The 27,916-nt window shown below is 48.0% G+C and overlaps 4 protein-coding genes and 1 pseudogene across 10 annotated transcripts in view; all 5 read left to right on the forward strand.

Annotated features, from left to right (window-relative positions):
- LOC309369099 (uncharacterized protein) overlaps positions 1-27,916 on the forward strand; it is a 99,010-nt gene that overhangs the window by 53,011 nt on the left and 18,083 nt on the right. The window contains exons 1-3 of one of the 6 annotated variants that reach the window (XM_081909764.1): positions 16,220-16,709; positions 16,883-16,958; positions 17,237-17,319. The exons of 1 other annotated variant lie outside the window; for it this stretch is intronic. In XM_081909764.1, coding sequence (XP_081765890.1) covers positions 16,308-16,709; positions 16,883-16,958; positions 17,237-17,319 — 561 coding nt within the window. In that variant the 5' untranslated portion in view covers positions 16,220-16,307. Of the gene's footprint in view, positions 1-16,219; positions 16,710-16,876; positions 16,959-17,236; positions 17,320-17,462; positions 17,598-19,828; positions 20,063-27,916 lie in introns of those variants that run through there. 4 more of the 6 variants (XM_081909762.1, XM_081909765.1, XM_081909766.1 and 1 more) reach the window with 4 other exon arrangements.
- LOC309368781 (uncharacterized protein) lies at positions 1,599-7,573 on the forward strand (the record flags this gene model as incomplete). The annotated part of the gene is made up of 3 exons (XM_081909088.1): positions 1,599-1,910; positions 1,991-2,312; positions 7,390-7,573. The coding sequence occupies exons 1-3, from the start codon at positions 1,895-1,897 to the stop codon at positions 7,571-7,573; spliced, it is 522 nt and encodes a 173-aa protein (XP_081765214.1). The 5' UTR covers positions 1,599-1,894.
- On the forward strand, positions 8,357-9,128 carry LOC309368062 (charged multivesicular body protein 6 pseudogene; annotated as a pseudogene). The gene has a single exon. The product of its transcript is annotated as a charged multivesicular body protein 6 pseudogene (transcript).
- Positions 15,029-27,916, forward strand: part of LOC309369114 (uncharacterized protein) — a 71,639-nt gene continuing 58,751 nt past the window's right edge. Inside the window, exon 1 of the mRNA XM_081909801.1 lies at positions 15,029-15,049. The gene's annotated coding sequence lies outside the window, so the exon portion shown is untranslated. The remainder of the gene's footprint in view (positions 15,050-27,916) is intronic.
- Positions 20,110-27,670, forward strand: LOC309368782 (uncharacterized protein; the record flags this gene model as incomplete). The annotated part of the gene is made up of 3 exons (XM_081909089.1): positions 20,110-20,404; positions 20,485-21,003; positions 27,654-27,670. The coding sequence occupies exons 1-3, from the start codon at positions 20,389-20,391 to the stop codon at positions 27,668-27,670; spliced, it is 552 nt and encodes a 183-aa protein (XP_081765215.1). The 5' UTR covers positions 20,110-20,388.

Consider the following 27,916-nt stretch of genomic DNA (forward strand, 5'->3'; position numbering starts at 1 on the left):
CACCATTTGCATCCCTTCCAGTCGGGATTCAGGCCTCATATTGGGACTGAAACTGCCTTGGTCGCACTGGTTCAATGATCTCCGGTGGACCAGGGACAAAGGTGAGAGCTGTTTCCTAGTTCTGCTGGATCTCTCAGCGGCCTTTGACACCATCGACCATAACATCCTTTTGGACCATGGTGAGGGGCTGGGAGCTGGGGGCACTGACATACAGTGGTTCCGCTCCTTCCTCCTGGGCTGTGTCCAAAAAGTGGTGGTGGGGGATGAGTGTTCAGACCCCTGGGCTCTCACTTGTGGGGTGCCTCAGGGTTCCGTCCTCTCCCCCATGCTTTTCAATTTCTACATGCAGCCGCTGGGAGAGATCATCAGGGGGTTTGGGCTGGGTGTTCATCAGTATAAAGATGATAACCAGCTGTACCTCTCTTTCAAATCGGAACCAGTGAAGGCGGTGAAATTTCTGTGTGAGTGTCTAGAGGCGGTTGGAGGATGGATGGCGGCTAACAGATTGAGGTTGAATCCTGACAAGACAGAAGTACTATTTTGGGGAGACAGGAGGCGTGGTGTGGGGGACTCCTTGGTCCTGAATGGGGTAACTGTGCCCCTGAAGGACCAGGTGCACAGCCTGGGAGTCATTTTGGACTTGCAGCTGTCCATGGAGGCACAGGTCAATTGTGTGTCCCTGGCAGCTGTTTATCAGCTCCATCTGGTATGCAGGCTGAGACCCTCCCTGCCCGCAGACTGTCTCTCCAGAGTGGTGCGTGCTCTGGTTATCTCTCGCTTGGACTACTGCAATGCACTCTATGTGGGGCTACCTTTGAAGGTGACCCGGAAACTACAACTAATCCAAAATGCAGCAGCTAGACTGGTGACTGGGAGCAACCGCCGAGACCATATAACACCGGTCTTGAAAGACCTACACTGGCTCCCAGAACGCTTCTGAGCACAATTCAAAGTGTTTCTGCTGACCTTGAAAGCCCTAAACGGCCTCGGTCCAGTATACCTGAAGGAGCGTCTCCACCTCCATCGTTCTTCCCAGACACTGAGATCTAGTGCTGAGGGCCTTCTGGCGGTTCCCTCGCTGCGAGAAGCCAAGTTACAGGGAACCAGGCAGAGGGCCTTCTCGGTAGTGGCACCCGCCCTGTGGAACGCCCTCCCACCAGATGTCAAGGAGAAAAATAACTACCAAACTTTTAGAAGACATCTTAAGGCAGCCCTGTTTAGGGACACTTTTAATGTTTAAGAGATTATTGTCTTTTAGTGTTTTTTGGAAGCCGCCCAGAATGGCTGGGGAAACCCAGCCAGATGGGCGGGGTATAAATAATATATTATTATTATTATTATTATTATTATTATTATTATTACAGGAAGGAAACAACAGAGCATTGTGTAGCAGATCATATTTCTGCTGTCTCAGAGGAGGACATTTCCCTTTTTCTTTTAGGGTCCAGTGTGCTTTGAAGATGTCACTGTTCGTTTCACGGACGAGGAGTGGGTGTTGCTGGATCCTGACCAGAGAGCTCTGCATAAGGACGTCATGGAGGAGAATCGTGGGATATTGGCCTCTCTTGGTAAGGCTCCCTGTGGGATCGTCATATCTGCCTGGAAATTCAAAAAATACATCTGTGGGCCAACCTCATATATTTTCACAGAGTTCAACATTGCCCCCTATAACACCTGGGAACCTAACACCCCCACAATAAACAGAAACTTACAGTTTTTTCTTTGAACAATCTTCATCAAAATATTGCTTTTTCTACCACGATTGGGCTGGTGTGAACTTCCCAGGCCATCTTCAGTGTCAGCTTCAACCTTCCACAATTTTGACCACTACTATATATCAGAGAAAACAACATTCAACAACTCTTCAGAATCTAATAATAAATATGTTGGTAAAATGACAAACAACACAGGTAATGAACACACACCCAACTCGTTTCATTTCTTCTCCATTTGTTCCTGAGGCTCTAATCCCTTTTTGTCTCCATTGCAGATTCTGATGAATTGGAAATTGAGAGCAAAGGTGACCACGATAAAATCCCCAGGGAGGAGAAGCCACATAAAAATTTGGAGTGTGGAGAAAGCTGCAGCCAGAGCTCCCATTCCACTTCCCATCAACAAAATATCATTGGAAAGAAACTCTATCAGTGCATGGAATGTGGAAAAAGCTTCAGGAAGAGCTCCTCCCTTACTTCCCATCAAAGAATTCATACAGGGGAGAAACCCTATCAGTGTGTGGAATGTGGAAAGAGCTTCATTCACAACCACAGTTTCACTTTCCATCAAACAATTCATACAGGGGAAAAACCTTATCAGTGCGTGGAATTTGGAAAGAGCTTCACTGATAGCTCCAAACTCACTTCCCATCAAAGAATTCATACAGCAGAGAAACCCTATCAGTGTGTGGAATGTGGAAAGAGCTTCACTCATAGCTCCAATTTCACTAAGCATCAGAGACATCATACAGGGGAAAAACCCTATCAGTGCGTGGAGTGTGGAAAGAGCTTCACACGTAGCTCCTCTCTTACTGCCCATCACAGAATTCATACAGGGGAGAAACCCTATCAGTGCGTGGAATGTGGAAAGAGCTTCACTTATAGCTCCAATCTCACTTCCCATCAAAGAATTCATACAGCGGAGAAACCCTATCAGTGCGTGGAATGTGGAAAGAGCTTCACTCATAGCTCCAATTTCACTAAGCATCAGAGACATCATACAGGGGAAAAACCCTATCAGTGCGTGGAATGTGGAAAGAGCTTCACATGTAGCTCCTCTCTCACTTCCCATCAAAAAATTCATACAGGGGAGAAACCCTATCAGTGCATGGAATGTGGAAAGAGCTTCACTGATAGCTCCTCTCTCACTTCCCATCACAGAATTCATACAGGGGAGAAACCCTATCAGTGCATGGAATGTGGAAAGAGCTTCAGCCAGAGAGCCAATCTTACTTCCCATCAAATAGTTCATACAGGGGAGAAACCCTATCAGTGTGCAGAATGTGGAAAGAGCTTCAGTCAGAGCTCCCATCTCACTTCCCATCAAAGAATTCATACAGGGGAGAAACCCTATCAGTGTGTGGAATGTGGAAAGAGCTTCAGGAAGAGATCCTCCCTTACTTCCCATCAAAGAATTCATACAGGGGAAAAACCCTATCAGTGTGAGGAATGTGGAAAGAGCTTCACTCAGAGCTCCTCTCTCACTTCCCATCAAAGAATTCATACAGGGGAAAAACCCTATCAGTGTGGGGAATGTGGAAAGAGCTTCACATGTAGCTCCTCTCTCACTTTCCATCAAAGAATTCATACAGGGGAGAAACCCTATCAGTGTGGGGAATGTGGAAAGAGCTTCACATGTAGCTCCAATCTCACTTCCCATCAAAGAATTCATACAGGGGAGAAACCCTATCGGTGTGGGGAATGTGGAAAGAGCTTCACATGTAGCTCCGATCTGACTTCCCATCACAGAATTCATACAGGGGAGAAACCCTATCAGTGCGTGGAATGTGGAAAGAGCTTCAGGAAGAGCTCCTCCCTTACTTCTCATCAAAGAATTCATACAGGGGAGACACCCTATCAGCGTGTGGAATGTGGAAAGAGCTTCACATGTAGCTCCAATCTCACTTCCCATCAAAGAATTCATACAGGGGAAAAACCCTATCAGTGCGTGGAATGTGGAAAGAGCTTCACTGATAGCTCCAATCTCACTTCCCATCAAAGAATTCATATAGGGGAGAAACCCTATCAGTGTGTGGAATGTGGAAAGAGCTTCAGTCAGAGTGCCAATCTTACTTCTCATCAAAGAATCCATACAATGGTCAGAAAAACCATTATACAGCTTTAGGAGCCAGGCAAATCTGCACCTTTTTAACCAGGCTTTTGGCTAATTCACATCTAATGCCCTTTTAATATGTGGTGTTTTTTATCGTGTTTTTTTTAAAAAAATTTGTAACCATCCTGAGACCTGTGGGTGTAGGGAATAGGCACCAACTCTTAAAGGCCTAGTTGTCTTTGCCCCACCCCCAATAAAATATTTAAGGATGCCACCCCCCAGTTTTTGGTGTGTTTTTTTCAAACACAACCTTTTATTCTTCTGCAACGTGCCATACAATTTCTCTTTCAATTTGTCCTCTTAAAAAAAACAAAACACAGAAAGGTCATGAGGAAAACAAAATACAAGAAGATACAAACGTGGACAGGTCCCATCTTTGTGGGCAAAATGGAAAAGCTGCTTTGAAGCAGGCTTTCCCACACTTGGGTCCCCAGCAGCTCCTGGACTACAGTTCCCATCATCCCTCCCCATTGGTTCTGCTAGCTAGGATGATGGGAGTTGTAGTCCAAAAACAGCTGGAGACCCAAGTTTGCTTTAAAGGGAAAGTAGGCTGGCCCTGTGACACCCTCTGCTGGACAAAAGCACTGCCCCAGAATGTGAACCGCGCCCAGTACTGCTAACTGGAATTAATAGAGCGCAAAACTGAAGTTTGATCGGCACTTCAACCTCTAGTCAGCTTCTAGGTGCTTGCTGCACCACCTAGAGTACCCACAGAATTGTGGCTTCTACTGACAACACACATAGGAGAACAAATGAAAGACAAAGACAAGGGGCAGGAAAAAACCTGGAAAGGGCCATACCAAATGGACATCCGTTGTGAAGAGGTCACTTTCCCCACTGCTGAACAATGCCACAGGTAGAGGAGATGGAATGCTAGAAGTGTCTCTGGGGCAAGGGGAGCTGCTGGGAAATTGAAGTATGGGCTCAAAGTATTACTTTTTTAAAAAGTTGCTGCTATTATAGGCATTGCCATTCTAATGGCATGCATGCTGTGAAACACAAGAGCAGTCAAGTACAACATTCCTAGAGTGAACATGTTTACACATGGGGAGGGATGTTTGTCCAGCCAGCAGGTAAACTTCCTGTTTCCTTCTGGGCCGAGACAGACTTCCTCTGCATGTAACTAGAGGTGGGTGTGGCCTCACCTGTGCAGGTAATGACAAAAGCACAGGGCAGGGCAGCCATCTCTCTCTTTCACCACATGCATCGAAGACGCAACATCTACTAAGCCAGAGATGCCCTCTTGGCTTCCAGCCAAGAGAGGAAAAAGGGACTGTCTTCTTAAGGGATAGACTCCAAGTGTATGTTACTTCATTAAGCTAAGTCTGCCTTCTGGGATCTGATTGTGAACAGAATGTGAGTAAACTCTTTTTATATTTTGTAAAAGACTGTGTCGTCTCTTCTATTTTATGAGGGAATAAGGGGAAAATACCAGAACAGTTATTATAGAGGCGAGCCTGAGCAAACGCAGACGCTGCAAATTTAAAATAAAAGGGAATGTTAAAGGTAAAGGTAGCCCTGCCCGTACGGGCCAGTCTTGACAGACTCTGGGGTTGTGCGCCCATCTCACTTAAGAGGCCAGGGACCAGCGCTGTCCGAAGACACCTCCGGGTCACGTGGCCAGCATGACATCGCTGCTCTGGCAAGCCAGAGCCGCACACGGAAACGCCGTTTACCTTCCCGCTGGTAAGCGGTCCCTATTTATCTACTTGCACCCGGAGGTGCTTTCGAACTGCTAGGTTGGCAGGCGCTGGGACCGAGCAGTGGGAGCGCACCCCGCCGCAGGGATTCGAACCGCCGACCTTTCGATCGGCAAGTCCTAGGCGCTGAGGCTTTAACCCACAGCGCCACCTGCGTCCCCAAAAAGGGAATGTTACTCTGCTGATATTGTGGAAGTTGTTAACACAAGTTGGATAAGGATATACTCTGACAACATATCCTTTCCTGCACCCCTGAACATTCCCACACATGCATCGTATGATGGATTGTGCAAGGCAGGACGTACCTGGCCCCCCACCAATATTTTATCCAAGTCAGCACCACTGGGTCATGTGGTTTCCAAATTAAAGACATAAATCTCCTTCCTTTGCACAGGTTCCAGCTTGTCAATATCCTCATTTATGCTTTTAAAAATTTATTTGCCCTTCATCTGAAGTTTTTACAATATAAACATACAGGATGAAAGCATGGCTTTCTCAATAAGAATAAGAATAAGAATAATTTATTATTTATACCCCGCCCATCTGGCTGGGCCTCCCCAGCCACTCTTGGCGGCTTCCATAAAAACCAATAATACAGTAAAATCACACGTTAAAAACTTCCCTGAACAGGGCTGCCTTAAGATGTCTTCTGAATGTCAGGTAGTTGTTTATTGCTTTGACATCAGCTGGAAGGGCGTTCCACAGGGCGGACGCCACTACCGAGAAGGCCCTCTGCCTGGTTCCCTGTAGCTTTGCTTCTCGCAATGAGGGAACCGCCAGAAGGCATTCGGCGCTGGACCTCAGCGTCCGGGCAGAATCATGGGGGTGGAGACACTCCTTCAGGTATACTGGACCGAGGCCGTTTAGGGCTTTAAAGGTCAGCACCAACACTTTGAATTGTGCTCGGAAACGTACTGGGAGCCAATGTAGGTCTTTCAAGACCGGTGTTATATGGTCTCGGCAGCCGCCCCCAGTCACCAGTCTAGCTGCCGCATTCTGGATTAGTTGTAGCTTCCGAATCACCTTCAAAGGTAGCCCCATGTAGAGTGCATTGCAGTAGTCCAAGCAAGAGATAACCAGAGCATGCACCACTCTGGCGAGACAGTCCGCAGACAGATAGGGTCTCAGCCTACGTACCAGATGGAGCTGGTAAACAGCTGCCCTGGACACAGATTTGACCTGTGCCTCCATGGACAGCTATGAGTGCAAAATGACTCCCAGGCTGCGCACCTGGTCCTTCAGGGACACAGTTACCCCATTCAGGACCAAGGAATCCTCCACACCTGCCCGCCTCCTGTCCCCCAAAAACAGTACTTCTGTCTTGTCAGGATTCAACCTCAATCTGTTAGCCGCCATCCATCCTCCAACCGCCTCCAGACACTCACACAGGACCTTCACTGGTTCTGATTTGAAAGAGAGGTAGAGCTGGGTATCATCTGCATACTGATGAACACCCAGGCCAAACCTCCTGATGATCTTTCCCAGCGGCTGCATGTAAATGTTGAAAAGCATGGGGGAGAGGACGGAACCCTGAGGCACCCCACAAGTGAGAGCCCAGGGGTCAAAAACAAGACAAGCTAGAGAAATCTCTCCTTTTCTTTTTTTCTTTTTTTGGATGGATTAAAAACTTTGTTGATCAGTGGACTTTTGTGGAAATAGTGCATCTCGATTTCAGTAAGGCTTTGGACAGAGTCCTCTGTGATATTTATGAGAGGAAGGTGGTAAAATGAGACTGAATGAGGTAACTGTTAGGTGGATTTGACTGACCGAACCCAAAGAGGACTCCTTCATGGTTCCTCCTCATCCTGGGAAAAGTGACCAGAGGGGAGCTGCAGGGTTCTGTCCTGGGCCCGTTGTTGTTCAGCGTTTTGATAAATGACATGGATGAAGGAACTGAGGGGATGCTCATCACATCTGCAGACGACACCAAACGACACCAAACGACTGCAAACGACACCAAACGGATCATAATGGCACCCTCTCTCTTCTTCAGCAACAGACAGGGAGACAAAGAACAGTGCAAAAGCACAGCAGAGTGGAAGAGATAAGACTGACTTCTGTTCTTACACTTCCCAAGCCTAGGAAAGTAAACGGGGGCATGTGACATACTAGCAACAGGGTGCTCCCCCACACGCAGGAGAGAGGAGGAGGACCCCGAGCAATGCATGAAAGCCCCTATATAGACATTTTTAATTGCCCACCCTGGAGTCCAAGACCACCCCCAGAAACATCATACATACATCATAGAAGAGGTGTAGCCCAAGGACCCCCCCCCCGATACATCATACCCACATCACAGAAAAGACTGTCAGCCCCCTCCCTGTCAGTCTATATCCTTTGGAAAGAGATAGCTGTGGCCACTCTGGTGGCTTTTGTTGGTGTTGCTGCAGGTAATAAATAGCCTTGTGGTCACGAGGAATTGGGCGGAGGGTTTTCCATCATTGGGTCTGCGTTGACATCTGTAGAAAGGATATCCTGTAAGCGGGAGGGTGGGGCAGGACTGTTGGGACTTAAAGAGACAGTTATAAAGGGAAGAGATAAAAGCCAAAAAGGAGAGAATCTCCTTCAGTTTTCTTGGGAAGCTGCAAACAATAAAAATCTTGGCGAGTTAAGCATTTTATTCATTTCAATATTATTATCCCATTTCCATATAATTACTACTGTTATTATATGCTAAAATTACAAAAAAGGAAAACTATAAAAGGAAATCAAAAGTAAAAAAGAAAGATTACCAATTAAACAATTTTTTCCAGATAAAAAATAAATGGACTTGACAGAATAACAGCGGATTTTTTTTTAAAAAATATATATATTAAATAGGGCCACGCGGGCGGGGCCATGGGGAATCTGTTCGGGCGCAAGCGGCAGAGCCGGGTCACCGAGCAAGATAAGGCCGTGCTGCAACTGAAACAGCAGCGGGACAAACTAAAGCAATATCAGAAAAGGATATCGCTGCAGCTGGAGCGGGAGAGGGCTTTTGCTCGGCAACTATTAAAAGATGGCAAGAAAGAGAAAGCAAAGTTTCTGCTGAAGAAAAAACGGTATCAAGAGCAACTGCTAGACAAGACAGAAAACCAAATTAGCAACCTGGAACGCATGGTCCAGGATATTGAATTCACACAAATTGAGATGAAAGTGATTGAGGGCCTCAAAATTGGTAATGAGTGTTTAAATAAGATGCACCAGGTTATGTCAATAGAAGAAGTGGAAAGGATCATGGATGAAACCCAGGAAGCTGTGGAATACCAGAGACAAATAGATGAAATGCTGGCTGGCAGCTTCACTGTAGAAGATGAAGATGCCATTTTAGCAGAATTAGATGCCATCACTCAGGAACAGATAGATCATCCAGAGGTTCCATCAGAGCCTCTCCCAGAAAAGATTCCAGAAACATCGCCGGACGGAGTCAAACCAAAGCCAGAATTGGTGGCTGCATCTTAACTCCATTTCCTGGGGGATCCCTGCAGGCTATCCTGGACTCCCAGCATGCCTAGGGTGCAAGAGGCTTCCGTGGTGTCCCATTGGCTCTGAACAGCCACGCTGGAGCAGGTTTCCTGCACAGAATGGAAGCTGTAAACTGGTTAATATCCCATATCAAGATTATTTTGTAGTGTGCACACTCCTTTTTTTGTAATGTAAACTGGATTAAATGGTGACTCTCAAAAAATATATATATTAAATAATACAAAGATATTATCAAAACCACACAGATTGTTCCTGGACTGGAACCTTAAGGACTAGGAGGTGAAGGTGAAATGGGCACACGATTGTGGATATCCAATGAAGATGAAAAATGGGGGGAATTATGGGAAAAGACATAAAATTCACCACGTGCTATCTGATTTTTAGATGGTACCTGACCCCATCCAAAACAGTCAAAATAAATAAATATCAGCAATAAGTGTTGGAGATGCAGACAAAATGAGGGAACCTTATTCCACATGTGGTGGATATGTCCCCAAAAGGAAAATAAAATAAAATAAATGCTATTTATTTTAAAGAAAACCAAAGCTTTCCTATTTAACATTCTAATGATAAGCATACCAAATGAAAATAAAAGAGAGTTTCTTTACACGGCAATAGTGGTTAGGATGTTAATAGCAAAATACTGGAAAATGAGTTAACATGAACAAGATGAGTGGCAATTAAAGTTGTGCTAGTACCTTGAACCACAATGACAGAACTTCCAAGAGCCTGAGATCTACTCCCAGTAATAAAATTCCTACTAGTGATCTACCCATTGTCTTTGCCCAGAGTTCTTGAGCTTTTCTCAGGGAGCAGTGACCAGAGTTGTGGATCGACCACAAGATCATCTAACAAATTAAAATATAAACAATCGTGCTATAAAAGTACATGCCGTATATGAAGTATCCAGATAATGGAACTTATAACCCAGTGGTTTCTGCAGTGAACAAGTCTTACAATGTACATAGACAGGCGCAGCATTGATTTTAGTTACAGGTGACAGCAATCTGCAGCTGCAAGGTTTTCTTCTTAAAGTGAGCCTTTTAAAACAACAAATGTAAAACAAACTTTATCCATACACAGGTTTGTTAATTTGTTAAAATATGTTGAATTATGACATTATATTCATTTACATTACTTAGAATATGTACAACGGATGAAGCCCATGATATTGTGATAATGTCGCAGGAACCCCCCCCAAAAAACATTCAGTTTGTACAAACTTCACACACTCACACACTACATACGCTACGCTTCTGTTATAAATTCATAGAAAATCAACCATACATCAGATTTACACTGTTCTACTTTTATTTTACTCCATGAAGGAAGGTCTACAAAATGGGGAAGGTTTGAAAGAGGTCAACCATAATCCCTTGAGCATACCAGCACATACACAGGAGCCCTGCCCAGTTGCTATGCCAACCCTGATGGTCCTAGACAGAAGACCATCAAGATCACAAAGAACTTGCTTATGGGCGTCCATGTGAGAAAGGGATAAATTAAGTCCAAAAGACAGATCGGTTCTTATCTCTAGAAGCGTTTATTTACAAGCCATAAATCAGTCTCTTCCATCAGAGTTTTCCTGCATTCTCCGTGCTTCCAAAAGCACACAGACACAGCCTGTCTGTTTAGCTGTGTCTCTCAGCGTCTCTCAGTAGAACTGAAAGTAACTCTCACAGACAAAGCCTGTGACGTAAAGAGCTGCTTCCGGCCCCTCCCAGATGCAGGGCACCACGGAGTTTTAACCCTGTCTGTTCCAAACTCCACAGGAAAGACCCCTATGCCACTCACAGAAATAGGACTGTACTTCCTTCTCCCACTTTTAAACGTCTACGCAATGAAACCGAATCAACCCAAGTCTGCCTTCCTCCACTAACCTGAACTTCGCTCTTCAAGCCAAACGACAACAATTCCCCGTCCCCGGGCGAAACCCCCTGGCCTTTCATTGGGAGAGCCGCCACCACGCCAGTGGCATGTACCTCACGGGGACTGACTGAGCGGGCGGCGAGATGCTTTCAGCCTCGGACACTTGGCGGGTTCTGAAATGGTCATGCAGGCCAGATTCACGATGCTGACGGGCTGGATTCGCTCCTTGCTGCTTTTGCTCCAGTTTTCGCGCTGCTTCTCCGCTCGCTTCTTAGTCGGTCTATCTTTTCACCCGCGACCCGTGCGTAGCCCTCCGACCCCACCGGGCGCGCCAGGCCATCCACGCATTGCCGCCTCGCCGAAGAAGCCACTGCCGGACGCCTTTGAAAGAGCTGAAATCACGCGCAGGGTTCGGGCTGGGCTTGGGTTGCTTCGGGTCACTTTCATTTGGATCTCCTTCGGATCGCTAGCGAGCTCTCTTTTTGCCTCCGCAAGCTCTATTTTTCGGCTCCGACCAGGAGATCGTGGCCACCAGCCAACGGGCTCCTGGCCTCGTGGTGACCAGGCTCTTCCCATATATATTTTCTTCCATGTTCAGAGCTGAAATCGCTGGGGGGTTTTGATTTTTAGGGTTGTTTTCGCTGCTTCTTCCCTGTTGCCGCTGGAGGAAGCGTATTCAGAGCGTGCAACGACATCGGCGTGGAAACGGCGCTCGAGGTGCTTTATCTCGGCATCCCCTTACCTTCCCCGGGCGCCTGCCTGCCGCTTCCTGGGCGGCTAAGCACCCTCCGTCTGAGGTGGTAACGTATTGGGGAGCACTGCCCGGGGGCTGGATTTGTTTCGGGCGGCCCAATTGGGTTAATTGTTTAACGGCCTGCGGGACTGTCCCCCTTTCTTGTAATCTGGTTTAATTTTTATTAAGCGGGCCTAGGTTACACGGCACAGTGTCGCTCGCTGTAGGCCCACGTGTGTGCCCCACCTGTGTGTTAGGGGGTTGATCAAGGCGGCCATTTTAAGTGTGGCAATTCCCCGCCTCAGGTTTGTCTTGCGCAGCGTTCTTCGGGCTTTGGGGCTAAATTCCCTCACGAGAAGCCAAACAGAGGGAAAAGGGGGCAGCGGCGCGTTAGGGCTACCGCTGACTGATTCGAGCTGTTATATTAATTTTTCGCTTGCCAGGGTGGCACGACGCAGCGTCACCATTCTGAGTAAACCACGTGGTTCCTCGGCTACGGGGATTATCGGCGCCATCTTGGGAGAGGCTTAGCTTATCGGCTTCAATTTCTCATTGCGCTTTAATTATAAGAACATAAGGACCAGGGCGGAGTTTCAGCATACGGCATTTGATTTAATTAGGTTCTGGCAAGCGCAATTTTTTGGTTCAACTGCTGTCCCAGTGGGGGGGGGGGGGCTTGCTTGCCACGCAGCTGCTCGGGGGGGGGGTTGTTATAAGGGCTCTTTCTCTGTGGAGTTACAAAAGTGCTAGGAATTTAGTCGTGATCAGGAGGGATTTAATTGGTTTTTTGTTGCTGAGGGTTAGGTTTTTCTGCGGTCAATTCCTTACTTTAATTGATTCTTATGCAAAGGGAGTTAATTTAATGGCTAAGGTTTCCTACAGTCAAATTGTGAATTTAATTGGTGTGACTCAGAGTAAGTTAATTTAAATCAGTTGAGTTAAAGTGCTAGGTGCCGTGAATTCCAATTTAGCAATTACGGTTGGCTTCTAGGGCTTTTTGCGTGCCAAAGTTTGGGCAGTTGGTATTGGACTTGCCTTCCTAAAATAATTGGTTAGCTGCGTGGTTAACTCCGAACTCAACTTCACGCTTCAAGCCAAAAGACAACCCTTCCCCGTCCCCGGGCAAACCCCCTGGCCTTTCATTGGTATAACCGCCACCCCACTGGTGGCGTTTACCTAATAATAATAATAATAAATTTCGCGACAGCAGTCACGAAATTAAAAGACGCCTGCTCCTTGGGGGAAAGGCGATGGCAAACCTAGACAGCGTCCTAGAAAGCAGAGACATCACCTTGCCAACAAAGGTCCGTATAGTTAAAGCCATGGTTTACCCAGTGGTGGTGTATGAAGTGAGAGCTGGACCATAAAGAAGGCTGATCGCCGAAGAATTGATGCTTTTGAATTATGGTGCTGGAGGAGACTCTGGAGAGTCCCATGGATCAAACGCATCCATTCTTAAGGAAATCAGCCCTGAGTGCTCACTGGAAGGACAGATCCTGAAGCTGAGGCTCCAGTACTTTGGCCACCTCATGAGAAAAGAAGACTCCCTGGAAAAGACCCTAATGTTGGGAAAGATGGAGGGCACAAGAAGAAGGGGACGACAGAGGACGAAGCTACAAACATGAGTGACCAAACTACGGGAGGCAGTGGAAGACAGGAGTGCCTGGCGTGCTCTGGTCCATGGGGTCACGAAGAGTCGGACACGACTAAACGACTAAACAACAACAACAACAAAAGCAAATAATAATAATAATAATAATAATAATAATAATAATAATAATAATAATTTATTTGTACCCCGCCCATCTGGCTGGGTTTCCCCAGCCACTCTAAGCGGCTTCCACAGCAACCCAAAATACACAAAAATGTCACACATTAAAAACTTCCCTTAACAGGGCTGCCTTAAGATGTCTTCTGAATGTCAGGTAGTTGTTTATCGCTTTGACATCTGATGGGAGGGCGTTCCACAGGGCGGGGGCCACTACCGAGAAGGCCCTCTGCCTGGTTCCCTGTAGCTTTGCTTCTCGCAATGAGGGAACCGCCTAAAGGCCCTTGGAGCTGGACCTCAGTGTCCAGGCAGAACAATGGGGGTGGAGACGCTCTTTTGGGTATGCTGGGCCAAGGCCGTTTAGGGCTTTAAAGGTCAGCACCAACACTTTGAATTGTGCTCGGAAACGTAGTGGGAGCCAATGTAGGTCTTTCAAGACCGGTGTTATACCTCAGCACAGCGCAGGGACTGACTGAGCGGGTGGCGAGATGCTTTCAGCCTCGAACACTTGGTGGGTTCTGAAATGGTCGTGCAGGCCAGATTCACGACCCTGGAGGGCTGGATTCGGCCCGCGGAACATAGTTTGAGGACCCCTGGTCTACACTGACTGGCAGCAGCTCCCCAGAGTTTCAGGCAGCGATTTTGTCTAGCCCTGGCAGGAGATGTCAGGGGCTGACCCTGGGACATTCTGCATGCCAAGCAGGTAATCTAGGGTTCCCCATATTTCCCTGCACTTACAATGTTATACTATTAGCAACCGTGGAGATTCCACCTGCCTCTTTTGAAAGGAGAACACTCACCTGATGAATAATAATAATAATAATAATAATAATAATAATAATAATAATAATAATAATTTATACCCTACCCATCTGGCTGGGTTCCCCAGCCACTCTGGGCGGCTTCCAACAAAATATTAAAATACAATTGTCCATCAAATATTAAAAGCTTCCCTAAACATAATAACAACAGCCATCCATTTTCAGTCCTTTGAATTAGCAATTGAGCATTTCTGGAAAGGGAAATGGCATACTTTTGTATATTAGTATGAAAAGCATGCATAAGAAATTTTTACTCATTTACTCATTTAATTTATTACTCATTATTACTCATTTTGGCAGGGGAAAGGTCTCCCTTGGGAGGTGGGGGACTCTCCTTCCTTGGAGGTTTCTAAGCAGAGATCGGACGGCCATCTGCCATGGATGCTTTAGCTGAGATTCCTGCATTGCTGGGGGTTGGACTGGATGACCCTGGGATCCCCTCCAATCTCTCCACTCCGGAATTCAAGGAGGAGCTTCCTTGCCTCCTGCAAAGCCCATTTCCCTGCAAGCTCTTCCTCTGGTTTCTGGCCGAGGGAGGGAGATGCTCAGAGTCCAGCCAAGAGCCTCACCCCCAAAAGGATATCTGGGCATGGGCGTAGCCAGGGGGGCAGCAGCCCCCTTAATCCATAAAAAATAATAAGAATCTGAGGTTCTGCCAAGCGAGAGATGGCTGAGCTGGGGGGACTCGGCTTGGCAAGGGTTAAAGGGAAGTGAGCTGCCTTCCTAGAGAGGACAGGAAGTAAGAGGGGACTGGTCCTCCAGAGCCAAGGCCCCTCCCTCCCCAGTCCTTTCCTGCAAGGAGGGGGGGTGTTACTTTGGTGTCTCTCCTGCAAGGGCGGAACGAATCGCAGCCCCCTCCTGGGATCTGGTGAGTCCATAGCTGTCAACTTTCAGATTTGAAAATAAGGGATCAGCAGCCTCACTTATCTACCAATCCGGGATAGCAGCAGGAAGCAGCGCTGCAATAAGGGAATTTCCCGCAAAAAAGGGAAGGTTGCCAGCTATGGGTTGAGTCTCCTCTCTCTCCCCCGAGAGGGTGCAGTGGGGAGACGGGGGGTCCCAGGGCTGCAGCAGGAGAGGATGCCTGGGGGGCCAGATGTGCTCCTGCAGGGGGGGACCCCAAGTCAGGGAGGAGGAGAGGGTCCTGCCAGGGAGGGGCCAGGTCTGCCACGCTCTCCTTCCTGGAGATCAGAGGATCCCTGACTCCCACGAAATCTCCCTTTTTAAAACAAAGGAGTCCCTGGGACTTTACCTTTGTGTGACATCGCTCAGCCTCATTGCACAACGGAGGAAACATGTGCAAATGGTTTTCCAAAGCTGGAGGAGGAGGTGGACTAGCTCCCCCCCCCCCAAAAAAAAAAAAACAACGGGGAGAAAGGAAGGAAAGGTGGGAGAGAAAGGCCAGGAATAAATAGAGGGTTCCCAGGCCATAGTCTGGCTGCTGCATTGCAAACCAGTTTGTGTTAAGCTATCTAATAGAACAACAAAAAAAAATCAAAAAATCAAGGGAGATGTCTTTGGCCCCGCCCACTTGGCCCTCTGGGGTTTGGCCAGATACATTCCTGGCCCTCAGAAGAGAAAAAAAGAGACCTCACCCCACGAATCTGTCTGGATAGCGGCAGATATTGCAGAAAAGGAGACAGAAGCAGGGAGTGGAGGTGGGGTGAGGGTGAGGGTGGGGGGTGGGGAGCAACTCCAGAGGACCCCCAGGTCAGGACCCCCACCAGAGAAAAGCATCCATTTATCACAAGATACAAATGACTCCCTTGTCATTCGGTTCTGACTTCATGCATTGACTGGAAGGATGGAGAAACCAGGTTGATTAATCTGACAGAAATCCCTTCCGTTGCCTCCACATATTGCATTGCTAGAAGGCTAGAGACGTATTTCTTCTCCTCTTCCTCCTCTTTCTTTTCAAAAAGATAGCTCATGGTCTGGGATGCGGTGCAGTCCAGCCCTGGTTCCCATTTCCCCCTCGAACCATTTCCCCCTCGTCCTACAAATTCTGTAACAGAACAATGTATTTGCTTTGTAGGATTTGCTAGAGCCTCTCATTAAGACGGACAAAACTTGTCAGAAGACCAAAGGGTTCCTTCCGATCTTTCAGAGGCTTCCTGAGAGCACAGATGGATGTGCGGGACACAGCTGGCCCCAAAGCAGGAAGAGACCATGGCAGCCAAACTGGGAGCAGTGGGGGGTTCTGGGAAAACCCAGTGCAGAAGATCCTGGGTGAGGAGGACACCCTCCGCTCAGAGGTGCAGAGCCAGGAGTTGAGGCAGTTCTGCTGCCAGGAGGCCAAAGGACCCCGAGAGGTTTGCAGCCGACTCTACCACTTTTGCCACCAGTGGCTGAAGCCGGAAAGGCACACGAAAGCTGAGATGCTGGACCTGGTGATCTTGGAGCAGTTCCTGGCTGTCCTTCCCCTGGAGATGGAGAGCTGGGTGAGGGAATGCGGAGCGGAGACCAGTTCCCAGGCGGTGGCCCTGGCCGAAGGTTTCCTCCTGAGTCAGGCAGAGGAGAGAAAGCAGGTGAGAGAGACTTTCCTCTGGATACTCCCAGGGGGCTCCAAACAGGACAGAAAACATCCCATAATGGTCTGCTGATGGCCCATCCGTTTTCTGGGAAAGCATCCATGGAATGAGATCTCACAGCCTATCTCACCATTCTCTGTTTTAAATCCTTGTTTCTTTTTCAGGGAAAGGATCTCTTTGCGGAAATGGACCTGGATTCCTGTGAGGCAGAGAGGCCTCCGTTGGACACCAGAGAGAGGCCACTGGGTAAGGAGGAAGGTGGTTTTTCTCCATTTGGTCTCATTCTGTTGGTTTTCCAACTCATCTGAGGGTTCTTTTCATCTTGTTTTGGGGGGAGACAGTTGGGAAGAAGGGTCCAGAGGAGGAGAGATGTATTTCTGCAGAACAAACATGAATGGGCACAAACCTCCAAATGCTCTCAGCAGGAAAGGCTTTCTCAAAGGCCCATCTGCAGTTAGAGATGCCCTGTTTCACCTGTGAGAAACAGCACTCCTGGCGTCCTGCTTACCTTTTTTTTTTTGCAGGTGACAGAAGGATGCCAGCAAGACCTCCTGATCCGCCTTTTCATGGGGGCAGAAGGGAAGCAGCGGCTGTGGAACCAGATCAGGTCAGGGGAAGCTGCCTTGTGGGGCCAGAGGCCGAGGGATGGAGCAGTATCTTGGACTGGTTGGGCACAGAGGAATGGTGGGAGGAAGAAGCCGGGGAACCAGGAAGGGAAGATGGCTCAGAGCCGAAGGAGTGGAAGTGGAGGAAGCATGAGCGGGAAGAGGGAGAAGCCTGGGAAGAGGAGGTGTCAGAAGCTGAAGGGGAAACAGGGCTTAGTGAGCTGGGAGACTCTGTAGAAGAATGCAGTGCAGAATCAGAGGCAGAAGAGGAAGGAGGCAAGTTGGAGAGGAAAGTCGAGAGGCTGAGGTGAGCCAGGAGAAGGAGGAGCCACCGGTGGCTCCCCGTTCCTTCTGCCAGAAGCCACCCTCTCTGCTTGTCTCCCAGAGTCAAGAGACCCCCTGCAATGCAGGAATCTGCTAGATCATCCAAGACAGATGGTCATCCAAAAGAGGCTTACTTTATTTCTAGATTGATAACTGAGGGCAATGAAACAATCGCTGAGATGGCTAGAGCGCCGGTGATGGATAACTCATTCTGAAGCTGACCGGACACGGGTTAGAGCTCAATGTCGAGCCTACCAAGTGGCGGTAGTGACGGCAAAGAAGACTTTCTTCGCCGCCTCTATTGCATCTGCAGAAAACAGCAGCAGGAGACTTTTTCAGGGGGTTTGCAATTTAGTGGAACCACCTGCTACATCGGGGCCCAGTATGGGCCACATGATCTCCTGCAATGATTTTGCAAAGTTTTTTGCAGATAAAGTCACTCAGATTCAGGAAGAGGTAGACTCCACCGTGGGATCAGGGCTGGGGCGGGAGAGTGCTAGTGTCCTGTCTAGTCAAGTTGTGTGGGATCGGTTCCAATCTGTTACCTCCGAGGATGTGGACCGGCTGCTTGGACAAGTGAAACCAACCCCCTGTCTCCTTGATTCTTGCCCATCCTGGCTTATAAAAGCTAGCCGGGAAGGGCTGGGAGATGGGCTTCGTGGGGTCGTGAATGCTTCCCTCTGTGAGGGAGCCTTCCCAGAACCGCTGAAAAAGGCGGTTATCAAACCGCTTATTAAAGAACCATCTTTAGATGGTGCCAATATGGCTAACTATCGCCCAGTCTCAAATCTTCCATTCTTGGGCAAGGTGATTGAGCGAGTGGTTGCTGAACAACTCCAGGCACGCCTGGAAGAAGTGCACCATTTGGATCCCTTCCAGTCGGGATTCAGGCCTCATATTGGGACTGAAACTGCCTTGGTCGCACTGGTTCAATGATCTCCGGTGGACCAGGGACAAAGGTGAGAGCTGTTTCCTAGTTCTGCTGGATCTCTCAGCGGCCTTTGACACCATTGACCATAACATCCTTCTGGACCGTGGTGAGGGGCTGGGAGCTGGGGGCACTGACATACAGTGGTTCCGCTCCTTCCTCCTGGGCCGTGTCCAAAAAGTGGTGGTGGGGGATGAGTGTTCAGACCCCTGGGCTCTCACTTGTGGGGTGCCTCAGGGTTCCGTCCTCTCTCCCATGCTTTTCAACATCTACATGCAGCCGCTGGGAGAGATCATCAGGGGGTTTGGGCTGGGTGTTCATCAGTATAAAGATGATAGCCAGCTGTACCTCTCTTTCAAATCGGAACCAGTGAAGGCGGTGAAATTTCTGTGTGAGTGTCTAGAGGCGGTTGGAGGATGGATGGCGGCTAACAGATTGAGGTTGAATCCTGACAAGACAGAAGTACTATTTTGGGGAGACAGGAGGCGTGGTGTGGGGGACTCCTTGGTCCTGAATGGGGTAACTGTGCCCCTGAAGGACCAGGTGCACAGCCTGGGAGTCATTCTGGACTTGCAGCTGTCCATGGAGGCACAGGTCAATTGTGTGTCCCTGGCAGCTGTTTATCAGCTCCATCTGGTATGCAGGCTGAGACCCTCCCTGACCGCAGACTGTCTCTCCAGAGTGGTGCGTGCTCTGGTTATCTCTCGCTTGGACTACTGCAATGCACTCTATGTGGGGCTACCTTTGAAGGTGACCCGGAAACTACAACTAATCAAAAATGCAGCAGCTAGACTGGTGACTGGGAGCGGCCGCCGAGACCATATAACACCGGTCTTGAAAGACCTACACTGGCTCCCAGAACGCTTCTGAGCACAATTCAAAGTGTTTCTGCTGACCTTGAAAGCCCTAAACGGCCTCGGTCCAGTATACCTGAAGGAGCGTCTCCACCTCCATCGTTCTTCCCAGACACTGAGATCTAGTGCTGAGGGCCTTCTGGCGGTTCCCTCGCTGCGAGAAGCCAAGTTACAGGGAACCAGGCAGAGGGCCTTCTCGGTAGTGGCACCCGCCCTGTGGAACGCCCTCCCACCAGATGTCAAGGAGAAAAATAACTACCAAACTTTTAGAAGACATCTTAAGGCAGCCCTGTTTAGGGACACTTTTAATGTTTAAGAGATTATTGTCTTTTAGTGTTTTTTGGAAGCCGCCCAGAATGGCTGGGGAAATCCAGCCAGATGGGCGGGGTATAAATAATATATTATTATTATTATTATTATTATTATTATTATTATGAAGGAAACAACAGAGCATTGTGTAGCAGATCATATTTCTGCTGTCTCAGAGGAGGACATTTCCCTTTTTCTTTTAGGGTCCAGTGTGCTTTGAAGATGTCACTGTTCGTTTCACGGACGAGGAGTGGGTGTTGCTGGATCCTGACCAGAGAGCTCTGCATAAGGACGTCATGGAGGAGAATCGTGGGATATTGGCCTCTCTTGGTAAGGCTCCCTGTGGGATCGTCATATCTGCCTGGAAATTCAAAAAATACATCTGTGGGCCAACCTCATATATTTTCACAGAGTTCAACATTGCCCCCTATAACACCTGGGAACCTAACACCCCCACAATAAACAGAAACTTACAGTTTTTTCTTTGAACAATCTTCATCAAAATATTGCTTTTTCTACCACGATTGGGCTGGTGTGAACTTCCCAGGCCATCTTCAGTGTCAGCTTCAACCTTCCACAATTTTGACCACTACTATATATCAGAGAAAACAACATTCAACAACTCTTCAGAATCTAATAATAAATATGTTGGTAAAATGACAAACAACACAGGTAATGAACACACACCCAACTCGTTTCATTTCTTCTCCATTTGTTCCTGAGGCTCTAATCCCTTTTTGTCTCCATTGCAGATTCTGATGAATTGGAAATTGAGAGCAAAGGTGACCACGATAAAATCCCCAGGGAGGAGAAGCCACATAAAAATTTGGAGTGTGGAGAAAGCTGCAGCCAGAGCTCCCATTCCACTTCCCATCAACAAAATATCATTGGAAAGAAACTCTATCAGTGCATGGAATGTGGAAAAAGCTTCAGGAAGAGCTCCTCCCTTACTTCCCATCAAATAATTCATACAGGGGAGAAACCCTATCAGTGTGTGGAATGTGGAAAGAGCTTCATTCACAACCACAGTTTCACTTTCCATCAAACAATTCATACAGGGGAAAAACCTTATCAGTGCGTGGAATTTGGAAAGAGCTTCACTGATAGCTCCAAACTCACTTCCCATCAAAGAATTCATACAGCGGAGAAACCCTATCAGTGTGTGGAATGTGGAAAGAGCTTCACTCATAGCTCCAATTTCACTAAGCATCAGAGACATCATACAGGGGAAAAACCCTATCAGTGCGTGGAGTGTGGAAAGAGCTTCACACGTAGCTCCTCTCTTACTGCCCATCACAGAATTCATACAGGGGAGAAACCCTATCAGTGCGTGGAATGTGGAAAGAGCTTCACTTATAGCTCCAATCTCACTTCTCATCAAAGAATTCATACAGCGGAGAAACCCTATCAGTGCGTGGAATGTGGAAAGAGCTTCACTCATAGCTCCAATTTCACTAAGCATCAGAGACATCATACAGGGGAAAAACCCTATCAGTGCGTGGAATGTGGAAAGAGCTTCACATGTAGCTCCTCTCTCACTTCCCATCAAAAAATTCATACAGGGGAGAAACCCTATCAGTGTGAGGAATGTGGAAAGAGCTTCACATGTAGCTCCTCTCTCACTTCCCATTACAGAATTCATACAGGGGAGAAACCCTATCAGTGCATGGAATGTGGAAAGAGCTTCACTGATAGCTCCTCTCTCACTTCCCATCACAGAATTCATACAGGGGAGAAACCCTATCAGTGCATGGAATGTGGAAAGAGCTTCAGTCAGAGAGCCAATCTTACTTCCCATCAAATAGTTCATACAGGGGAGAAACCCTATCAGTGTGCAGAATGTGGAAAGAGCTTCAGTCAGAGCTCCCATCTCACTTCCCATCAAAGAATTCATACAGGGGAGAAACCCTATCAGTGTGTGGAATGTGGAAAGAGCTTCATTCACAGCTCCTCTCTCACTTTCCATCAAAGAATTCATACAGGGGAGAAACCCTATCAGTGTGTGGAATGTGGAAAGAGCTTCAGGAAGAGATCCTCCCTTACTTCCCATCAAAGAATTCATACAGGGGAAAAACCCTATCAGTGTGAGGAATGTGGAAAGAGCTTCACTCAGAGCTCCTCTCTCACTTCCCATCAAAGAATTCATACAGGGGAAAAACCCTATCAGTGTGGGGAATGTGGAAAGAGCTTCACATGTAGCTCCTCTCTCACTTTCCATCAAAGAATTCATACAGGGGAGAAACCCTATCAGTGTGTGGAATGTGGAAAGAGCTTCAGTCAGAGTGCCAATCTTACTTCTCATCAAAGAATCCATACAATGGTCAGAAAAACCATTATACAGCTTTAGGAGCCAGGCAAATCTGCACCTTTTTAACCAGGCTTTTGGCTAATTCACATCTAATGCCCTTTTAATATGTGGTGTTTTTTATCGTGTTTTTTTTTAAAAAAATTGTAACCATCCTGAGACCTGTGGGTGTAGGGAATAGGCGCCAACTCTTAAAGGCCTAGTTGTCTTTGCCCCACCCCCAATAAAATATTTAAGGATGCCACCCCCCAGTTTTTGGTGTGTTTTTTTCAAACACAACCTTTTATTCTTCTGCAACGTGCCATACAATTTCTCTTTCAATTTGTCCTCTTAAAAAATAAAAAAAACACAGAAAGGTCATGAGGAAAACAAAATACAAGAAGATACAAACGTGGACAGGTCCCATCTTTGTGGGCAAAATGGAAAAGCTGCTTTGAAGCAGGCTTTCCCACACTTGGGTCCCCAGCAGCTCCTGGACTACAGTTCCCATCATCCCTTCCCACTGGTCCTGGTAGCTAGGATGATGGGAGTTGTAGTCCAAAAACAGCTGGAGACCCAAGTTTGCTTTAAAGGGAAAGTAGGCTGGCCCTGTGACACCCTCTGCTGGACAAAAGCACTGCCCCAGAATGTGAACCACGCCCAGTACTGCTAACTGGAATTAATAGAGCGCAAAACTGAAGTTTGATCGGCACTTCAACCTCTAGTCAGCTTCTAGGTGCTTGCTGCACCACCTAGAGTACCCACAGAATTGTGGCTTCTACTGACAACACACATAGGAGAACAAATGAAAGACAAAGACAAGGGGCAGGAAAAAACCTGGAAAGGGCCATACCAAATGGACATCCGTTGTGAAGAGGTCACTTTCCCCACTGCTGAACAATGCCACAGGTAGAGGAGATGGAATGCTAGAAGTGTCTCTGGGGCAAGGGGAGCTGCTGGGAAATTGAAGTATGGGCTCAAAGTATTACTTTTTTAAAAAGTTGCTGCTATTATAGGCATTGCCATTCTAATGGCATGCATGCTGTGAAACACAAGAGCAGTCAAGTACAACATTCCTAGAGTGAACATGTTTACACATGGGGCGGGATGTTTGTCCAGCCAGCAGGTAAACTTCCTGTTTCCTTCTGGGCCGAGACAGACTTCCTCTGCATGTAACTAGAGGTGGGTGTGGCCTCACCTGTGCAGGTAATGACAAAAGCACAGGGCAGGGCAGCCATCTCTCTCTTTCACCACATGCATCGAAGACGCAACATCTACTAAGCCAGAGATGCCCTCTTGGCTTCCAGCCAAGAGAGGAAAAAGGGACTGTCTTCTTAAGGGATAGACTCCAAGTGTATGTTACTTCATTAAGCTAAGTCTGCCTTCTGGGATCTGATTGTGAACAGAATGTGAGTAAACTCTTTTTATATTTTTGTAAAAGACTGTGTCGTCTCTTCTATTTTATGAGGGAATAAGGGGAAAATACCTGAACAGTTATTATAGAGGCTTTAGCGAGCCTGAGCAAAGGCAGACGCTGCAAATTTAAAATAAAAGGGAATGTTAAAGGTAAAGGTAGCCCTGCCCGTACGGGCCAGTCTTGACAGACTCTGGGGTTGTGCGCCCATCTCACTTAAGAGGCCAGGGACCAGCGCTGTCCGAAGACACTTCCGGGTCACGTGGCCAGCATGACATCGCTGCTCTGGCAAGCCAGAGCCGCACACGGAAACGCCGTTTACCTTCCCGCTGGTAAGCGGTCCCTATTTATCTACTTGCACCTGGAGGTGCTTTCGAACTGCTAGGTTGGCAGGCGCTGGGACCGAGCAGCGGGAGCGCACCCCGCCGCAGGGATTCGAACCGCCGACCTTTCGATCGGCAAGTCCTAGGCGCTGAGGCTTTAACCCACAGCGCCACCTGCGTCCCCAAAAAGGGAATGTTACTCTGCTGATATTGTGGAAGTTGTTAACACAAGTTGGATAAGGATATACTCTGACAACATATCCTTTCCTGCATCCCTGAACTTTCCCACACATGCATCGTATGATGGATTGTGCAAGGCAGGACGTACCTGGCCCCCCACCAATATTTTATCCAAGTCAGCACCACTGGGTCATGTGGTTTCCAAATTAAAGACATAAATCTCCTTCCTTTGCACAGGTTCCAGCTTGTCAATATCCTCATTTATGCATTTAAAAATTTATTTGCCCTTCATCTGAAGTTTTTACAATATAAACATACAGGATGAAAGCATGGCTTTCTCAATAAGAATAAGAATAAGAATAATTTATTATTTATACCCCGCCCATCTGGCTGGGCCTCCCCAGCCACTCTTGGCGGCTTCCATAAAAACCAATAATACAGTAAAATCACACGTTAAAAACTTCCCTGAACAGGGCTGCCTTAAGATGTCTTCTGAATGTCAGGTAGTTGTTTATTGCTTTGACATCAGCTGGAAGGGCGTTCCACAGGGCGGGCGCCACTACCGAGAAGGCCCTCTGCCTGGTTCCCTGTAGCTTTGCTTCTCGCAATGAGGGAACCGCCAGAAGGCATTCGGCGCTGGACCTCAGCGTCCGGGCAGAATCATGGGGGTGGAGACACTCCTTCAGGTATACTGGACCGAGGCCGTTTAGGGCTTTAAAGGTCAGCACCAACACTTTGAATTGTGCTCGGAAACGTACTGGGAGCCAATGTAGGTCTTTCAAGACCGGTGTTATATGGTCTCGGCAGCCGCCCCCAGTCACCAGTCTAGCTGCCACATTCTGGATTAGTTGTAGTTTCCGAGTTACCTTCAAAGGTAGCCCCACGTAGAGTGCATTGCAGTAGTCCAAGCGGGAGATAACCAGAGCATGCACCACTCTGGCGAGACAGTCCGCAGGCAGATAGGGTCTCAGCCTACGTACCAGATGGAGCTGGTAAACAGCTGCCCTGGACACAGATTTGACCTGTGCCTCCATGGACAGCTGTGAGTCCAAAATGACTCCCAGGCTGCGCACCTGGTCCTTCAGGGGCATAGTTACCCCATTCAGGACCAGGGAATCCTCCATACCTGCCCGCCTCCTGTCCCCCAGAAACAGTACTTCTGTCTTGTCAGGATTCAACCTCAATCTGTTAGCCGCCATCCATCCTCCAACCGCCTCCAGACACTCACAGAGGACCTTCACCGCCTTCACTGGTTCCTATTTAAAGGAGAGGTAGAGCTGGGTATCATCTGCATATTGATGGACGCCCAGTCCAAACCCCCTGATGATCTCTCCCAGTGGCTGCATGTAGATGTTGAAAAACATGGGGGAGAGGACAGATCCCTGAGGCACCCCACAAGTGAGAGCCCAGGGGTCAAAAACAAGACAAGCTAGAGAAATCTCTCCTTCTTTTCTTTTCTTGGATGGATTAAAAACTTCGTTGATCAATGGACTGTTGTGGAAATAGTGCATCTCAATTTCAGTAAGGCTTTTGACAGAGTCCTCTGTGATATTTATGAGAGGAAGGTGGTAACACGAGACTGAATGAGGTAACTGTTATGTGGATTTGACTGACCGAACCCAAAAAGGACTCCTTCATGGTTCCTCCTCATCCTGGGGAAAAGTGACCAGAGGGGTGCTGCAGGGTTCTGTCCTGGGCCCGTTGTTGTTCAACGTCTTGATAAATGACATGGATGAAGGAACTGAGGGGATGCTCATCACATTTGCAGACGACACCAAATGGATCATAATGGCGTCCTCTCTCTTCTTCAGCAACAGACAGGGAGACACAGAACAGTGCAAAAGTACAGCAGAGCAGAAGAGATAATACTGACTTCCCTTCTTACACTTTCCAAGCCTAGGAAAGTAAACAGCGTCATGTTCAAAATGAACTTTCTTAAACACCCTTTTTGTTAGGTATCCGAAACCAAGCGTTGCCAAAAGAAATATGGATATTACTTATGTATGCTACACCAGCGGCCAGAAGGTCAGAAGCAACACTTTGATTTGTGCTCGGAAACGTAGTGGGAGCCAATGTAGGTCTTTCAAGACCGGTGTTATACTTCAGCACGGCGCAGGGACTAACTGAGCGGGTGGCGAGATGCTTTCAGCCTTGAACACTTGGTGGGTTCTGAAATGGTCGTTGTTACGGAAGGGGGGTGCATGTCTTCTTCACCTTCTTCGCTACAATATATCAATTTATTTCCAATTGTCAATGTCAAAATTGCTCTGATCAGCCTTTCCTCCAGACAATGTCAGGTGACAGACTATGCATATTTGGGACCATTGTTTTCTCATCCCCGGGAAGTGTTTATCTTTTCATATCTCCAGCTGTGCATATTCCCCCTCCCTTCCTGAAGTGCTGATCCGTGCAAACTCCACCTCCCTGAAGTGCTGATCTATGCAATCCCTACCTTCCTGAAGTGCTGATCTGTGTAACCTCCACCTTCCTGAAGTGCTGATCTGTGTAACCCCCCACCCACTTTCCTGAAGTGCTGATCTGTGTAACCCCACCTATCTGTGATGTATTCATGACGTGTTTTGCACTGTATTCTGGGACATGGAGGGAGTTTCAAAAGTTCATGTCACCCCTTTCTCACTGTTCAATCTCGCCTTGAACCTGTTGGCCAATAAACTTGGATCTTCTGCTGCTTGCTCCTGTCTCCGGCTGAGCTCATTTTCCTCCGCAGGGACCCACGGACTTAGTCCGATGAGCTGGGTGGCAGAGCAGCCTCGCACCCAGATTTTGCCGTAACAGATGGCGCCCAACGTGGGGCATGCGGTTCTCCCGCGTTGCTGACCGGGGGCCCCGAAATCTTCAGCCGGCACCAGGCCATTTTGCCTGGGAAGATCCTTTGGACCCCCGACCATCTTCCGGGCGGTAATCGAAAGCCCCAGGAGTTCAGCCGGGGAGCAAAGAGGGATCCAGCCGGCTTATTAATCAATCCCGGGATCATCATAGAAGACACGTGAGTATAAGAAAAAGGAAAAATCCAGTGCACTGGTGGGAAAGGGGTGGAAATCTCCTGGCAACTGAATTCTCTGCCCTCCTCTCTATCGCTCCTTCTCGCCTGTCTCTTGGTCCAATTGGTGAGAGAGACCGTGGACTGCTGCTCGACCCAAAAGGGGGGTTCTGAGCTCTTTCTCCTCTCAAACCCTCCAGCCAGCCGCACCAATTGGGAGTCCGAAAGTAAGACGGAGAGACCCGACTTGAAAGATAGCCGACTCTCCGCAACGGGTATCCCACTTGAAAGCAAGGGGTTGGAGTTCTTTTTCCGAACTTCCCGAGCGTCCTTTCTAGGGGGCAGGAAGTGGTCTTGCTTTCTATCCAATCCCAGGGGGATTTTCGGTTCGAAACTCTATCCAGGGATCACCCGATCTGGCACCGCACGGCGCGGGCGTTCAGTAGGGCCCCTTTTCCTGAGATTGACGATAGGTAGGAGGTTGCCAGGAGGGATAGCCCATGAGGAATTGGGCGGGATCGGCAGAGTGGAAAAGGACCCCAGGTTATTGACTAAGGAAATAGGAAGGAAATACCGGATAGCTAGAGCTCTTTAAAAACCCTCTAAGGAAGTTGCCAAGCGACTAAAGACCCCTCTTTACTATAAATCCCGTATTAAGTATATCAATCTCCTAGATATACCAATCCTTACCGCTCTTTCTCTTCCCTCTTTCTGTCTAGACACGCGTAAAACATAAAATGGGTACCCAGGCTTCCAAACGCGAGCGGGCTCACTCTGGGAAGAAGGCTTCTAGAAAGCCATCTCAGTCTCAGAAGGACCCTGACTCTCCTCTCCAATTTGTCATCACATATTGGAAGACGATTCCTGGCCACAAATTATTATCGAAGCAAAAAATTAGAGAACCTCTGTTCTGAAATCTGGCCCGCCAGCACCGCCTTCGCCAAGCCCGAATTGTGTTGGCCGGCTGGTTAACTGGTGGTGT

This window comes from Podarcis melisellensis (assembly GCF_964234715.1).
Source record: "Podarcis melisellensis genome assembly, chromosome: 4".
NCBI classification, from domain to species: domain Eukaryota; kingdom Metazoa; phylum Chordata; class Lepidosauria; order Squamata; family Lacertidae; genus Podarcis; species Podarcis melisellensis.